At 36.2% G+C, this 17,641-nt stretch overlaps 1 protein-coding gene and 1 non-coding gene across 3 annotated transcripts; both read right to left on the bottom strand.

Annotated features, from left to right (window-relative positions):
* Positions 1 to 344: 344 nt before the first annotated feature.
* GTSF1 (gametocyte specific factor 1) lies at positions 345 to 16,886 on the bottom strand. 2 transcript variants are annotated; one of them, XM_016165516.2, is made up of 9 exons: positions 16,775 to 16,886; positions 14,892 to 14,936; positions 10,612 to 10,712; positions 8,624 to 8,750; positions 8,116 to 8,199; positions 7,595 to 7,658; positions 6,374 to 6,468; positions 5,406 to 5,438; positions 345 to 3,423 (listed from the first exon to the last, which is right to left on the bottom strand). In XM_016165516.2, exons 2-8 carry the CDS (start codon positions 14,905 to 14,907, stop codon positions 5,422 to 5,424), a joined length of 504 nt encoding a protein of 167 aa, XP_016021002.1. In that variant the 5' UTR covers positions 14,908 to 14,936; positions 16,775 to 16,886; the 3' UTR covers positions 345 to 3,423; positions 5,406 to 5,421. The 2 variants fall into 2 exon arrangements, with proteins under 2 accessions (XP_016021002.1, XP_016021003.1); XM_016165517.2 differs by having other exon boundaries at positions 16,720 to 16,811.
* On the bottom strand, positions 13,719 to 13,825 carry LOC118614430. Its single transcript, XR_004956036.1, has one exon. It is a non-coding gene; the product is annotated as a U6 spliceosomal RNA (small nuclear RNA).
* Positions 16,887 to 17,641: the final 755 nt, after the last annotated feature.

The raw sequence follows: 17,641 nt of genomic DNA, 5'->3' as shown, positions 1-17,641 counted from the left end.
AATGAAGTTTTGGATTATGTGCTCACTAAGCTCCCTTCAAGCTCTAAGAGCATATGAGATACTCTACATGGGAATCAGTTACGCACTTAGTAGAACCATATCAATGTTTATTTTTCAAGAGTTTTGTAAGGCTAAAACACTGACTCTTCTGTTGAAATCTCCAATTCAACAAAAGGATATCTCAATGGAGCTTTCAATCTCAAGATCAAGACTTTCTATCACTTTCAATTTGCACCTCTGCTGTTATGTTCTACTCTAGAGAAAACCAACACAAGGAGCTAAATATCCTGACTGTCCCAATGAAAACCAGAAACCAAAACCTGAGGAAGCAGAATCCAAACAGATGAACTGGAAAAGCATACTTTATTTCAGTAACAAAATTAAGAGGCACGGTTGGGTTCATACAGTTTTTCATACAACCTGGATTCAACTGTTTGTGTGTCTATATAAATAAAATAAAATAAAACCACCAAACTTGTCTACTTCATGTTTCCTCAAAGGCTCTTACACTATTTTAGTTTTATATAAAACAGTCTTTAAATAAGGTAAACACAAATGCAAATCTGCTGACCATATGGTTGTTCTCTAGGGTTGCTGTTGGCCTAGGATGTTATTCTTCCTAGCTAATAACAAACTTAGATTTTATATCTCACCAGTTACCAAGTTTATAAGAGTTAAGTGAGTTGGACCAGGCAGTGGAATAGCCAGGTAAAGGACAAATGCCCTGTTCATACAAAGGTCTGCATTTTTCAGACCTTAGTGTGGCTGGAATAGAAAAGTCAGCTAAGACTGCTGGTATGAGGTAACAGGTTAATGTGCCTTCAAAGGCTATCACTGTAAAGTAGGATGTTCTGAAGCTTAACAGTACCAGGAAGACAGTGATCAAAAGAATGAGCAGTCACTACAGTATTTTTCTCATGGAATTTAGGTAGTTTTCCTTATTCTGTACATTGTATTGGCACAAGAAAATGAATATTTTCTTAAAGATCTCTTCTTCCCAAGGCCAGTCCTGCTTTGATGATTTAAAATACAGTATATGAATCACCTTGATTTTTAAGATTTCTTTAAAAATGGTAATAATAAGGTATAATTATCTCCTTCGTTTCTTTTTAGTTTAGAGCTTAATGTGAACTGTGAAAAGTACAACCAAAAGACTCTAAGAATGCCAAAACAGGTATATATGTTTTGTCTAAGACACTAACACAAGCAGCTACTGTTATGTCTCACCAATGAAAGAGTACTGTGGAGCATTATTAGAAATCAAATCTAAATATTCTCCTTGTTTAGCTCAGGTACAGCTACCAGGATTGCTAAGCATCATTACCCTCATTTGTTTATTCCTGGTGAGAACATTTGCAAATCACAATGGCACTTCTAGAATCCCTACAGAGAAAGGCAGTCTCCAAAGAGTAAATCTCCCTGGGGTAGAGTCTGGAAGCCCTGCATAAGATTCAATGCAGGACTCAAAGGCTCTCTGGGTTAAGTTTTCGAGAAACACCTCTCCATTTAACCTTTAACTATAACACTTGACTTTAGCTGAAATTAAAATAGAATATTCAGCTGTTTCCCTTCTACTGTTCACATTCCAAAAGGAGGGTATCCTTTGAAAAAAGAGGGTTTCAAAGATGAGTAAGCTTCTCCTCCCAACTTCTGACATAAGAAGCAGAGTCAGTCACTTCTTTGTTCCAGTTTTTGGGAATCTCTAAAAATCTCTAGTAAACAAAGTCCAGACCAGTGAATCCTAGGCCCAAGAAAAATCCCAAAGTAGTCTCTGAAAGCTCCTGGATCAGACAAATTGGCTGCTTTAATCATTCGGTTACTAAAGAAACAACAAGATTATCTATTTTGTGAGTGAACAGGCAGGCATTTTCCTATGTGAATGGCACCCACACTTTAAAAGGTCAGATGTTTTGTGATTAAGTTCTAGTAATCAGGAGCAAAGAGGTGTCTTCCTAAAATAACAATAAGGTTTTTCATTTTTTTCATAAATGATAGATGTTAGCCTATTTCACCCCTCTATTTAAAAAAAAAACAAAGTAACTATTTTCTGCTTAATTCCTTTGTTGAGTTGTATTCAATCAGCTAATTCTTTGCAACGAGACTCATGCCTCTGCTTGTTTTTCCTAAACTAGGCAGTTCTGTCGATACAAAAACATAAATGACCAAAATTAGGGGCATAAAGGGTGTTTTTCCCCCCTTCTCAATACATTACCCATTTTCTCCAGAAGAAATGATCTAGTCAGTCACTTAAGATCACACAGCTAAGAAGCAGAAATACTTTTGTACTGGGGCTTATCTTGAACCTGTTTTAAGAGATTGGAACTAAATAAACAGATACCTATGCTTCATCAGGGGAGAATCCTGTTTTGTGTAAAATTCTTGGAAAAAGGCGCTCCACAGAAGCCCACTCCCCCTTATCTGTTACTCACAAAGCTCGAGAGATCATTTTTTCAACTGTCAGTATGCTTCACTCAAGTTTCTATCTATATCAGATCCTAAATCCCTCCCCAAGCCAGACAGTTTTAAAACCAAACCAAACCAAACTTGAAAACATTCACACAAAAAACAATCCAAACAAACAAAAAACTGTTCTGGGGAGATTACGAAGTCTCCTTGTAAGGGCCAAAAAGATGCTAGGATAGCAAGAGCTCTGGATATTTCAAAATCTAACTTATTATACACATGTCTCACAGTAGTCAGCAGCGCTCTCCCGCATTTAAACTTTGAAACAAATCGAATTTCACACGCAGGTAGAAAACCTATCTCTTCTCCAAGTATATTGGTTCTTCCACTCCACGCCAATCTTCACTCCTATTAATTCACATATAGTTTGACAGCTACTATAATTTCTGGCTGGATGTGGATGAGATAAAATAAATAGAAGAAACCTACCCTAGGTTGGAAGTATTTAGGAAGCAAGATATCCTAAAGATTCTAAACAATAATGGGGTATTTTGCTCTATAAAAGCTATCAATATCTTGGAGACTGGATAAATACATGCACCATTCAGAAAAGGCTCATTCCTACTAATGGTAAAAAGAATTTGGTCCATGTGTGTTAGAGAACACAAATACACAGTTACTTTTTCTAACCCAAATTTCTTGCTTGCTTTAGCTGGATTCTTTAAGATTACTTTAAATATGTTTCGTTAATGTGGAATGGGATGTGATTTCTGATCTTGGGGCTGCAGGTACTTCACCAAATTATCAAGCTATCTATATCAATGGTTTATTTGAAACAGTTCTTCTAAGTATGAGGGTTCTTTCTTGCATCAAATTAGTGAGGGCTCAAAAGGGGGGAGGAAAAAAAGGTACTTGTCAGTTTGAAAGTCACAGTTTATCTTTCTATAATTAGATTAGGAGAAAAACGAAGAACCCACTAGTAGCAGGAAGAAGCAAGAGTCTTCTTCTATGGTCAGGCATCTGTAAGGAAATGAGAAAAACAATTTTTAGTTTCTTTCAATGACAAAAGCACCAACTATGACAATGACCCACAAAACCACAACCCAATTAAAATCTCTTGGGCTGCAGGAGGAATCTGCTGTTGTTAATGGCAAAACATCAAATACCTTCTGACCCTTATCTCTTCAGTACCACTAAGCACATAGAAACCTGTTAAATGAATTAAAAGTATTCTATACAGAAATCAATGTACACTCCTTGTGTCAACAGTTTCATGAGTATGGAGAAAATCAGAATTGACTATACAGGCAATTGACTTCTACAGACAATTCTGGATTAATTCCAATTAACTTATATTGATCTTTTTCTCTTCTCATACACTCTACTACTTATTAATTCAACAATATTTTTTTTGAGCTGTTACAGTGTATCTTAGGTAAACATTAAATAAGTATTACCTACTTTTGAGGCACTTATCTAGTAAAGAGTGAAGGTACTGATAAACACAAATGGGACAAAGCATATTGAGTGCAAGGTGAACAAACTCTTTTCACCATGTGTGCATTCAAAAAATTTTCCACCCACACTTACTTTCCTTAAGGGAATAAGGCATGTCTCCTATTTCTTTTGTATCCTTCGAAAGAAAGTAGAGAATTCTGCAACAATAAGCATTCAAAAAATGATGCTTTATTTTTATTAAGAGGATAAGAAGGTCTGTGGCTGTTTAAGGATTCTTACCTAACCTAGGATAATTTTTTTTCCCTGATTCTTCAGGGGTTACACAGAAAAATAAATTTTCAGCATATAAGGAGTTGAATAGTAAAGAGTTAAGTTTCAAAAGAGAGGAGTGTCTTAAGTGATAGAGAAGTTTTCCTAGTCTTTCACCTTAGAGAAGCCATTTTTATTAGAGAGCTATTCCTACTGTATGAGCACCAAGTATTTTGTATAGTGTGTCAGAGAAGGATTCGAAGTTCACCATTTATCCAGATTTGTGTGTGCTTTCCTGACACACCCCAGTGCTATTGTGTCTCTTTCCCTTCTTGGGGCCAAATGCAATTTTCTGGCTTCCAGATGTATTTAACAATTTGATATCAGAACCTACCAGGATAAATGGCTGGAATCTAGAAGCAACTGATAGATATTGTTGTTCACAGCTAAGGGGTGTTTGCTTTTACAATCTCTTTTTCTACTTCTCACCAGAAGAAACATCGGTTTTTGTACAAAATATACCTTAACTCACAGAAGATCCATCATTATCCAGAGGAAGTGAGTGAACTGAAATTACTCATTCATTCAATAAATATTCACTGAGGGCTGACTATCTGCAAGACAGTGGGGATATAATCCCATCCAAGCCTTTATAATATTCTTTTTGCTAGGAGCAGGTGGCTGGGCAGCCTAAGTCAAGGCGACATTTGAAGCATCAAACCTGGCTCTGCCATGAGTACATAAGGTAACCTCAAGGAAAGGCTTTGTCTATGAAGAGTAAAAGATTTTGGTCTCTTCGTATAGATTTTGTGAAATTCTGTTAAATCAAATATTCAGATAAGATCGACAGTACAAGACTCTTAGAGACCCGAAACTTATAAGTGCTCATTAAAAAGAATACGAATGTTTTGATGAGTGTTAAACTGTACTGAACAGCGAAAGAATTGCAGAGCAGTGAAGCACAGCTGTCTGATTAATCTCAGTCCATTAAAGAGGCGTGATAGATCTAGAATGCAACTTTGATAAAAAAAAAAAAATAAGAAAGAAAAAAGGCAGTGTGTACTAACATTTGAGAAAGCAACTTGGCATGTTAACCGAATTCTAATTTAACAAGTAAATGCCTATTCATTAGTATGTAAAGCCATAATAGAAGTTATATACTTAAAAAACACAGGCACATACAAAGCTTTAATTTGGTACCATAATCTGAAAGGAAATTGGACCTAAACTGCTTTATGTCCAGTTAAATCTTGCTACCATCTGAAGAGATAGTGAAATAAAACTGAAGCACTTACTTGATGAGATATTCAGTTACTGTGCATTTCCATCTACAGAGTAGAAATATTTCAAAATAAATACATCACGTCAATTGAAACTGACTCCATTCCCTATTCTTACTAAACACAAATGACTTATTCTGGGGTGTATTGAATTACAATATAAAAGTAGAAGAATTTAAAATTAGTAATTGGATTCCACTCAAGAGCATGAGAAAAGAAAATAGCCCTTTACTTATCAAGCCTTTTGGCATATGATTTGGTGATCTCATGTTTTGGAAAATACAAGTATCCAAAGGGAAATTTTAAAAAGGGAATCCTCTTGCCATCTGAAAATAAACACTAACAGTAGCAAAGACTGAAACCAAGGGAATCTGAATTTGGGGCAACATTAGGAAAAGAAAGTTTATATTAAATAAAAATGACAATATCCTGGATGTTCCATATGTTAGAATTTCTTTACTAGGCTGGTATGATACAAATTTAGTATCTGTTTGCTCAGCATGGTCTCTGACATCTAAGAAAGACATCCAAATATTCTTCTTATGCTGGTTCTTATGACTTATAACTTTCATTTCTCTCTTCATTTTCGTTTAGATCCCTGCAATCTAATTACTAATCACAATTCCCTACTGACATTATGCCCTGAAAGTCAGGGATGACTTCCTCCTAGCTACAATCAATAGCCTTTTTATTGGTCCCCAAATTTACTCATGGTATTTGATGTCAGTTCACCCCATCTTGAAAATGTTCTCTTGGTTTCTGTGATCTTGTACTTTCCTGTTTATAATTTCCTGTTACCCACCAGAGCTGGCACTAGGGTAAAGTGAGTGAGGTGCTTAGGGTTCAAAACTTAAGGAAGTATCTACTCTAAGGGTTATGGGAGTGGAAGGTATTCAAACTAATCATGTCTCTGGATAATCAAGACTAACTGTATGTATTAGCACAAAGAAAAGAATAAAAGCATTTTGCCTCATCTCACTTACTGTTTTTCCATGGCAGAACATAAGGCAGAGACTTGGGAACGCGCATGCCTGAAGCCAGGTTACTCTTATGTTCCATAACTATGTTGCTTGCAGGGCTGCAAAAAGAAAGATGAATTTGACTATGCCAGCATATCTGTATTCTCCAGGCAGGCACACACTAAACAATCAAAATGTGTGTATGTGTGTGCCTTTTTTTTTTTTTTACTTTGGAGGGAAAAAACCCTACCTTCTGAAATGTAAACACATTTCCATCAAAACATTCTTGCAATTAGAATGATTATCACTTCTCTGGAAAGCTCACTGTTCTTTTCAGGCATTAAGAGGGGTCTAAGCATTTTCATTTTCTAGAAATTGAGATAAACGGCAATGCCATCTACTGTTCAGTTTATGACAGGCTCATCAACTTACTCAATAAACATAAGAGATAAAATACCAAGAAAATCAAACCCAAGGCAACAAATCTCATAAAGCTAAGGCAAAATTAAAATTGTATCAATGGAATTCATCTTTAAGTTTTTCTATCTTAGTGTACGCATAAAATATGATAAATTTACAATTACTGACCTCAGAAATTAAGAAATAAAAATTGATACGCATTCTATTTGGGGAAAAAAATGAAGTCTAGCATCTCATTCCTTCATTTTATAATCCAGAAATATTATCATTTGGGTTTGAAACTTGATCTTCCAAGGTTTGAAGATCAAATAATAATGAGAAATCTCATAGGTTTAAAAATCAGATATGAAACCAATGGGAAGAAGAGATACATTTTCTTCTCTACACATTGGCATTCTGGATTTCCCAATCTCAAATCAAAAACTTTTCAGATTACTTTTTCCTTAGACACTAGTTACTGAGAGTGAAAATGATCCATGTGGTATACAGCTGCAGAATTTGTTCAAAGCATTAAAATATGAACCTAGCAAAACAACAACAACAACAAAGACCTAAGAATATCTAAAGAATGTCCAGCACCACTGCTTCCATTGCTAGACTATAAGCCAGTATTTTTGTGTTTACACAGTGATTAACACAAAGCATGGGACCTTTTTATAAATCAAGGAAGAAATAAGAAAAAAAATCCGCTCAAACAGTATCTAGACTAAGTTACCACAAGTAACATCATTAAGAAAAGAGTCAATTCATGCTTCGGTGGCTTTTTTTGGTAACAAAGCACTCTGATTTTGGGAGGTGGTGCTGAGAATAAGATATTTCATTTACCTGTTTTTGCCACAGTAGTTGGCAGTGCCCCAGACAAATGGAGTGCTGGTCTGTTCCCACAAATCTGCCAAAGGAAGTGAAACATAGTTTGTGGTACAAAACACCAGTTCATACTAGTTGAATTTGTAAGATAGGAAATAATACACCTATGTTTAGAGAAGCAAGTAAAAATTGATCAACTACCCTGCCTAAGTGACACAGTAGCAGGAATTTAATTGAAAGATATAAACACGAGTGACATAAATAATAATAAACGTGCCTAGTAACAGCCAAACACAGATGGCACAACACAATTTATGGAAAGAAACAGATGTAAAGAAGTGCTTTTTCCAATCAAGAGGGATAGGCTGTTCCACATGTCTGCACAGCGATACAAATGTGCTCATTTTGGGGCCCAATAAAAATAATAAAGCATTCTGAACAACATGGTATGTTCATAAAAAAGGAAAATCTTCCTTCTGTCTAAAGCAAATGACTTGAGATTTAGACATTGTAAAGAAAAAGATGTAGAGGCATTTCACCTTTATCCCAGTCTTCATCGCAAGGAGGGCACTGCCATGTGCTCTCAGCCAGAGTCTCTTGTCCAAGGTTCCTAGTTTGGTTGACTGCAAGACAACAGAGATTCTACCATTAGAACAGGACATTGCCAACTTATTATGTTTAAAGGGATTAATGGCTAAGGGGGTTGCAGAGTAGCCTAATGGGTCTTTGTTTCTGAAAAACGGAAGGTATAAAAGATAAGCAGAGTAGTTTTATCCTCTTGTTGACAGAGGACAAGAAAGAAAAGCAGAAACGAAGATGCTCACCAAGTTTATGGTAACAAAATAAATTTTATATTTATATGATTAATAAAATAAGGCGGTTCAGAAGAGAAAGCAGTCTGACAAACACAACCTGACTACTGTTTGCTGCTGAAAAGTATTATACTTCATAAATGATGAAAGCCAAAACTCAAAGTGACAATGTAACATAATATAAATTTAAAGTGGTTAACTCTAGCTCTGAAACATTTCAGCTATTTAGTCTTACCAACGTCTTGCTCTATACAACTTTTGTCATCACAACTTGAGATATGATGACTGATTTCGGCCCGAGGAACCTGGTGGCGAGCATTGAAAGGACAAGTAGCCAATTTGTTTGCGACATCAGGATGATTCTGTTGAACAAAAGTTAAGGGGTCTATCAATTCTCTGGATCTCTTAAAAGTCCAAGGGTAGTGGCTCAGCTTCACTCTATATAAATGGCTCCCCTAAAATCTCTCAATAAACCTGTGCCTTCACTATGACAGGTAAATTCACAGTAGAAAATTAAGAGGGGATTATTTATCACTCATAAAGACCATGTAGTATCTAAAAATCATCAAAACATAAGCCTCTTTGTTATGATTAGAGACTGACAACACAGATATTGGGGTTAAAGCTGCTTAAATTGAGGCAAACAGCAAATTTAGGATTGGGTGTTTGAATCATTTTCCCCCTTTGCTCTTTAGGGTCACAAGATTCAGGTGGCATAGCCTGTAATGGTAGAGCTCTCTGGATATATCTCTGGAAAGCTGATATTCAGAATGAACAGTAACACTAAAACATACTCTTAGTCTGCACTGCAGTAGTGCCCCTGTTATTGTAATATAATAGGGCTAGAAAATAGCTGTTGGAAGGAAGCTGCAGAAGAGGCTAACCAGTGATTTTTCAGATTAACACAGGAACACTTATTTAAGTTAATGATGCCTGAAATGAGGCTCTGAACATTTTGACCTTTATTTCAGCTATTTCTCTAAGGAAAAGTCTAAATGATAGTGTACTCTGCTGACAAAGTTCCTTATTTTAAAACAAAACAAAGTGTTCAAAACCACCCAAATCTTATGGTAAAATACCAGTAATTAAGAAATTTAATAGGGGAAGCAAAAGATATATCACCAATGATACTCAAAGAAGTAAAAATAATGTGAAATGGGGAGAAGGCTGGAAAAAAATAGAGGATGGAGAAAATTGTGAGGGCATTATTTCCACGATTTTCATAAGGGAAACAGACATTCCAATGCAAAAAATATGTGAGCAAAGATTAAGAGCACTAGAAAAGGGGAGATACGACAATGTCTTTAATTCTGCTTGGCTCCCTCTCCCAACCTTTATCTTTGACATATTTGAGAGCCTAGGGGAGGAAGTTATGGTGGTATCTTCTGATTCATATTGTGTAGGTTTGACCGTAAGAAATTTTTGCTAAAAAGATTTGCAAAAACCCTGGAGAAATAATTTAAAAAATGGCATTATAATCATGTCTCCAGGATTGCGGGAGAAATGGCCCTTTAAAGGATGTTAATGCATAAACAAATTGTACACAGTTTGGATTAAATACCAAAATTGTTTCCCAAGCATAGATCCTGGTAGAAGTTTGGCTTCTGTATTTGACATGTGCATTCTAACAACCTTTTCCAAGTGCCTCAGTTAATATACCAACGTGAATGCAGTTTATATAAGGTAAGTCTACACAAGACTGACCAGAGAAAAAAATTCTGATGTTATTTCTGCCCCCAAAGATGCTTACTGTTGAACTCTGGTGAAAGTTATTTTTAGAAACAGTCTTTTTTGGGGCTAAACTCTGGGTGTTTGACTTTTCTAAAATTTCTAAACAAACAAACAAAATCAGAAATCAATGCATTATAGCACTTAATTCTTATCAGGACAATGAACACATCAAGTTCACAAGGGAAGACAGATTTCTCACTGCTAGCAAAAATTTCGATTTCCTGTTTTATAAAGGGTAAGAAGACTCAGAGAAGTTGTTTATAAAGGGTGCTTTGTCACTAGCTGGGATGGAAAAAAATCAGAACAAAAAAACTTTATCCTCAAAATAAGCAAACTCCTTTCTACAAATGTTGGTACAGTCAAAGGTACATACTCAAAACAATTCTGGCATTCAATTAAAACATTTATGTTAAAATCATTTGATATCTACAAAAATTGTTTAAGAGAACTCGGGAGGGCATTATGGAGCAAATTGTGAAAATAATACCCTACCTTTCTGCACTTGATAAGATGATAAGGAAATCTGCAGGCCCTGATCTGGTGATTTTTATCATAGGGGCATTGTAATAGCTTTTCAGGGTCCAGGGAATCGACTGAAAGAGAGAGAGAAACAGGATTAGTATAAAACTTAATAGGTCCTTGCAAAACTATAGCGTTCCAGGCACACTATATTTTCCAACAGAATCTGTAAGAATAGAACAAGACAGTCTGACAACTTGGAATTTAAAAAAAAAGGGTGACTAAACATTTGAAAATGAAAATGTAACCCGAGAAGGTAAAATTGTATTATCACCAAATCTTAATAAGTCCAGCAAAACTAGCAATCATGGGATAAGGTCTAAGTCCATATTTGGTTGTACTTAAACACTGTTGATTTTCATTGTCGGTTATCCTTACTGTAAAACAAAAAGTTAAATAAAATGATATACTCTTTTCCCTTCCTAAAACTGCTAATTTAGGGTCATTCCTATTCTAGCTAACCCAACCAGAGCTTCCCAACAAGTATGTTGAAGGCTGAAATGGATGGTGGGCCAAAATATTAATGCAGGGGTCCACTGCATGTGTGTCCCTATCCTCGACTAGTCCTAGGGCAAGCTGAGAGTAGTTAATCCCATTTCCAGCATCCCTAATTTACTAGTAGGCCATGACATGAAAAAGGTTGGTAAGCACTGCTCTGTATCAGTTACATGTTGTATGGAAGCTTGAGAAATATTAGTTGATAATTTCTTTTTCATGTTTGCTTTAACTTACTACTGTAAGTAGTTCCTGATTTTGGTTACTTTATTTACCTCTGAAATGAAATCAATATTTTTATCAGATAGGTAGTTTTACTTTTTATGTTTTGACACAGATGAGAATTCTTTAATCTGGTGATAATCAAATTGGCCAGATTAAAAAAATAAAATATTCTGCAAAAACAGAACCACTATGGATATATAAAGCTGCTGTGTGAAAGAAAGCCCCTAACCTATATCATACTATTTAAAACTACCCTTACAAGACTATACTTTCAGGGATCATTTCCATAGTTTGGAACTATGAAAATTTCTTTGAACATGTCTCTCAGAGAAGTTTCTCTGAACGTGTAAAACTACTCTTAGGCATTACAAGATGCCCAGGATGAACTCCAAATTTTAACAAGCCTGGTTAAGGAAAGGAAATTAAATGGTTAAGCACATTATGGGGACAAGAGGCAACCTAATAAAATGCTTTTGCCCCACTGAAGGCAATGATAAAAGTGAAATAAGATAAACAATTCACACTTGATAAGAAACTTATAAACCAGGAGACTGCTATGAAAATCAGAAGCCAGTGGGGAATTGAAATAGACAGTTGCACTGGAAGAGTGGTAAACATGGAATAAATTGCAAACCATGATCGCAATGCAAATGAGCCAGAAAGGTGACTTGAAGGAAGAAATGAATAGGGAGGAAAAGTCTTAGAGGACAGGCATGTTTATTATTCCAACCAGGCTCATCCTGACTAGCAATCTTTTCATATTTCTGAAGCTTCAGGACAACCATGGAGAGCTTACAGATGAAATTCTTATTTGTTTCCTTTCATTTAATCCATTCCATCACTAGCAAATGTTAGACCATGTCAGCAGCTGACAGAGTGGACGTACCTTATGATTCATACACATTGTACTACTGCCCATACAGTGGCACACACTAGAGTTGATAATGATAGCTTCCTACCATAATGCTTTACTTTTGGTCTCTGGTAACTTAGGTCAGCTCTAACCTGTTTTTTTAGATTTAAAATTTTATTAAACTTTTAATTAAAAGAATGTAAATGGTGATAAAATATATACAACATAAAATTTACCATCTTAACCATTTTTAAGTATATAGTTCAGTAATGTTAAGAATATTCACAATGTTGCGCAGCCAATCTCCAGAACTTTTTCATCTTGAAAAAATGAAACTCTATACCCAATGAACAACTCATTTCCCTTTTCCACCCAACCATGGCAACCACTACTTTGTTTTTTAGTTTGACTAGTTTAGATATGTCATAGAGTGAAATCACACAGTATGTCTTTTTGTGACTTATTTTACTTAGCATAATGTCCTCAAGGTGCCTCCCCACTGTACCATGCAATAGGATATATTTTTTTTAATATATCCTAGAGCACCTTCTATGTCAGTACATATAAGAAATATTTCATTGCTGCAAATAGATGTACCATAGATTCTTAATCACTTACCTTACTGATGGACATTTAGGTTGTTTCTAGTTTATTACTGTTATATACAATGCCATAACTAACAATCTAGTATATACTTCTTTGTGTATTATATGAGTACCTGTCTTTGGCAGATGCCTAAGAGTGCTACACTGAAGTATCTCTGCATTTAAGGTTATAATTAATAATAAAACTGCTTGGCAAAAAATGTTTGGCTTTCTGGGAATATAACTTAATTTGGAAAACAAAGTAGGCCCTGTGGACAAACTTCCTCCTAATGCATAGACTCAGATGTCCCTTACACCTGTGTAGGGTCTAGAACCCATGGTGAGAAATGGAGGAAACTTCATGCAAATAAGGAACTAGATAAAAGTTCCATCAACTAAGAGGTACAACCCAAAGACAGAAGTTGGAGATCTTTAGGAATTTTCAGCTTAGAGTTTTAAGTCAAGTGGAAAAAAGGTCAAGTATATTCTAAAGCACTGTTTCTCAAACTTTAACATAATTCCCAGGTGTTAAATCACTTGGGGATTGTGTTAAAATGCAGATTCTGATTCAGTAGGTGTGGGATGGGGCCTGAGATTGTGCATTTCTAACATACTTCCAGGTGACATTTTTCTAAGAAAAAAATTATGCCTGAAGAAAGTAACTAAGAATGACAGAGGGGAGGAGTTGCTTTCTAATTTAATAGACAGTAGTAAGCTTCTAGGAATGAATGAATGAAATAAATGAAATCTATCTTACATGGGAACTTCAAATTTTATTATTTTATTATTTTTTTAAAGTTTATTGGGGTAACATTGGTTAATACAATTATATAATTTTCAGCTGTACCTTATAATTTGACATCTACATATTCTATTGTGTGATTACCACCCAGAGTCTAGTTTCCTTCAGGTACCATATATTTAAAAATATGAAAAGCTTCACGAATTTGCATGTCATCCTTGCGCAGGGGCCATGCTAATCTTCTCTGTATCATTCTAATTTTAGTACATGTGCTGCCAAAATGAGCACGGAAATTTCAAATTTTAATTAAAATATTTTAATAACAAATTAAAGGGATGGGGAAAGTTCTAAGGAAGCTGAAGGACCATCAGCATTACCTGAAAACATGTTAGAAATGCAAATTATTGGGTCCCAGACCTTCTGAATCAAAAATTTTCAAGGTGGGGTCCGCCAATATGTGTTTTAATAAGCCCCTCACGTGATTCTGCTGCATGCTAAAGTTTGAGAACCTTTGTAGTTTTTATATGTTGGTGATAAAGATTCTGTCAGACCCTTCTTTGAAGGTAGAATGGAACTAAAATACCCTTTAGTCGGAACTTATTAATTATAAAGAGATTCTGAACAAGGCAGCAAAGTAGGAAACAAAGTAGGCCCTGTTGACAAGTTTCGTCCACTCACTGGCTCAGATGTTCCTCAAATTTAGGTCAAGGCCTAGAAATCATAGTGTCTTGTAGTATCAAGTAGGGCACTGCATATAAACGACATGTAAAACTCTGGTTCTCACTCTGTCCCTAACTATGGAACATTGGGCATATCAATTAATCTAGGTTCTGTTTTCTCAGTTGTAAAATTTGAGTATTAAGTAAAAGAATTTTTCAGGTTTCTTTTGGTTCTACACTTGTATAATGTTAGTGCTGGCTCCTTTTTGACTTCTTGGGCCATCTAAGGTTCCTGGATCACTTGAAAAACATCCTCCTTAGGATTTTTTTAATCCTAAAAACTCAATGTACACCAACAGTACTATATTATCCCTCAAAACAGCTTACTATAACAGGAGAAACTGCAGTCCTGAGGAATTAAAATGCTTCATTTAATAAAAAATATATTTTAACGCAGGTGTCTCAACTACAGCCTTTTCAAAGCCTGATGACTTCTCATGTCTCTTTAACTTTTTAAATTTCAAAGGTCTTATTTCAAATTTGGGAACTTCTCTATATTACTACCACACAGACCTTTTCTCCTCAGCAGTTTAGGAGAAATGTGACTCTTTTCCACACATTAAAGTCTTGTCAGACATAAAACTATATATATAAGTAATTTAACTTATTTTCTAAAAGCAGTAAGGAGTACGTACTGTAAGTTTCTTCCATGTTGGAAATGAAGGAGCTGAATCCAAGTGCTGGGGGGAGGAAAAAAAAGGAGTGATTCAGGGAATTAGAAATGAAATGTATCAAAAGGTGGCCCTAAGAGGTAAAGTCAAATTGGAATTGAAACTACTTAAGTTCAATATAAGAAACCCTTAGTACCCTGTCCTCCAAATATTTTCTTCTTTAAAGCATTCCTTACTACTTTGAAACATTTCAACATCATTGCCTAATTCACACTCTTAGAATAAATTCTAGGGCTCACAAATAGTTAAGAAAAAACAAATATGACTAATTTAAACTGTATTGAGGTGATAAGATGTCAGCCTACTTAAAATGCCATTACAATGGCAGGTCACTCTTGACGATATATTACGGTTTGATGCTATTTTAATATTAGAGAAGGCAAGTTAAGACCAAAAGAATACTGTTACTTAAACTTCAAAATAAACATAGAAAAAGGGTACAATTTTAAAGCTCTTAGAAATATAGTATGGACAGGCAGCCAATCTTGCTCCCCCCTGGGACCTGGGAATGCTGGAAGCCTATGTCAGAAATTATATACACTTAATTTATCCAATATGCCCAGAGAGTCTAGTTTACTATTTCTACAACTTTTCTTAAATATGATTAGGAAGTGCCACACTTTTTCCAGTGATGCCTCACCTCCCCTCTGACCTCCAATCTCCTATGCTAAAATGGATAGACTGTTATTTAATCTCTCTGGTTAATACTCATTCCCTCTATACACTGAGGGAAAACTTTTAAATGTAAAGACTGCTCATTTTATGGATAACACAATCATAAGAGAACAAGTCTGTTAACAGATATGTGGATAAGACAAGAAATGGTTTTGTAGTCTGACTCCTCTTCTACCTGAGATCCCCACCATTGAGCACTGTGATTAAATAAAATTATTATTATAGGAAAAATCTAAATTTATATATAGTCATCTCCATTAGAAACTTCTGAAAAGTTTGGCTTGATTTACAGTTATTGTCTCTAGAGCAACCTCTTCTTTGGCCTCTCGTACAATTCCACACCCCTTCCCCCCATTCTATGACATAAGCAGCCTTGGAATCTATGATAGGAAATACAAGTTATCATCTGGAACTCTAGTTTAGTAATTTGCTGCAGAGCCCATTTGTTAATTACAGTCATTAGTAAAACTGTTGTAAAAAATATTTTTCATGTCTGGAGTAGGAAATTCTGATCTTCCTTTTGACATGTTTTTACATCGTTACTTTATACTTAGTCAATAAAAGTAAAAGAAATTTAGAAGGAAGAACTAAGTATTATGTTCCTTGATTTTAAGGCATTTAAAGAAGTGATCAACACTAATTTCAGCAACTTGTAAGACGCCACTGTATCCTCTGGGGGAGAAAGGACTAATTACAGTAAAGAAAGGGTAATGAAATCGATAGCCTCATCATTCAGCCTTGTCTATTTAAGTATCTTCCACATCAAACTGTTAACAGGTGATTTTTACCTTTTCCCTAGTACTACACGTGGTGAAACGGGAAATTACAGTCTAGATTAGGGCCTGATGTAGCCAGAAGCAACTGGTTAAACTCTTAACCGAACTGAGGACTCAGTAAGTTTTTCTTCCTTTAAACAAAACATTCAGAGTAGATTTAAGCAATGAGACCAAATAGGAGAAGGCAGGAAGGTGGTTATCTCGAAGGGGAGCTAGGGAGGCCCTCGAAGGGACGAAGCAGTGGCAAAACTGCCGGTAACCAAAACAGCTACGTTGAGAACCCACCAGGCGAAAGGCTACGGGCAGAAAACGGAAGAAATTAGATGGTGAAGGGATCCTACCACACAAAGGCGAGTTGTTTGCTGGCCCCAAGCCAGGGCCGGACGCCTTTCCTACCTCGGTCAAGACACGCTCTCTCCACAGTCGCGTCCGCCCCACATCCGCGCCAGAGCAACGCTCACTTCCGGCCCCTGACGTTAGGGGTGGGGCCCCGGGTGGGGCGCCCACTTCCTGTGACGGAGATCTCAATTCTTGTTTGCGCAGGGGGCTAAGCAGTGACCCTCCTCCGGCCCTTCCTATTTTTTAGGCCACACCCCACCTCAGGCCCGTCCTCTTTTAGCGCATCCTCCTGTGGCCCCAGAATGATAATGGCCTTGCGTAGGTGGAACACACATTGCCTTCTTTGCGCTTTGTGGCGGCCATCTTAGAAAAGAGAACGGGTACTTAGAAATGGACCCCGGAGAAAGGAATGTGACGGGTTAGAAGTCCGGGGCAAGTTGGGAAGACGCTTTATGAAAGTTGTCAGCGAAAGTGGTTGAAATTTTGAGGGAGTGGAAGAAGAAAATTGTAAAGGTGATAAGCAGGTAGAACAGTAAAAAAAAAAACAACAAAACAAAAAATCAACCCAGTTACCAAGAACGGGAATCTAGTTGTTTTCGTTTAGCACGTGTTGTGGAATCTCAAAATTCAAAAGTCAATAATAGTACTGAGAATGCTTGGTAGGACGGATACTATAGTTGGATTAAAAGTGAGTTTTAGAGTTAAGGAGAGAGCTTTAAGAAGAGAGTTGGTGAGGTAAAGAGGGCCCGAAAGTTATAACTTGATAGTGAAAACCCAAACTTGTATTATCGAGAGCCTTTGTACTGGAAACTGATACACAGAACAAAACAAAACAAACGTTTAAGCAGTAGTTCCTGTCCCTAAGATGGTTAGATAGGCCCCAAAATGGATGAAAGGTTAAATGGCAGTATAACAGATGCCAAA

This window comes from Rousettus aegyptiacus, unplaced genomic scaffold, assembly GCF_014176215.1.
Source record: "Rousettus aegyptiacus isolate mRouAeg1 unplaced genomic scaffold, mRouAeg1.p scaffold_m13_p_2, whole genome shotgun sequence".
Classification (NCBI taxonomy): Eukaryota; Metazoa; Chordata; class Mammalia; order Chiroptera; family Pteropodidae; genus Rousettus; species Rousettus aegyptiacus.
Note: the sequence above shows the minus strand (reverse complement) of the source record. Positions and strands in the feature narration are given on the sequence as shown.

Excerpts from the sequence above, each read along its gene's own strand:
- GTSF1 (XM_016165516.2), bottom strand. Across the intron at positions 8,200-8,623 it reads TTGTATAGAGCAAGACGTTG|TCAACCAAACTAGGAACCTT; the intron begins GTAAGACTAAAT and ends GTTGTCTTGCAG. Across the intron at positions 6,469-7,594 it reads AACTACTGTGGCAAAAACAG|CCCTGCAAGCAACATAGTTA; the intron begins GTAAATGAAATA and ends TTCTTTTTGCAG.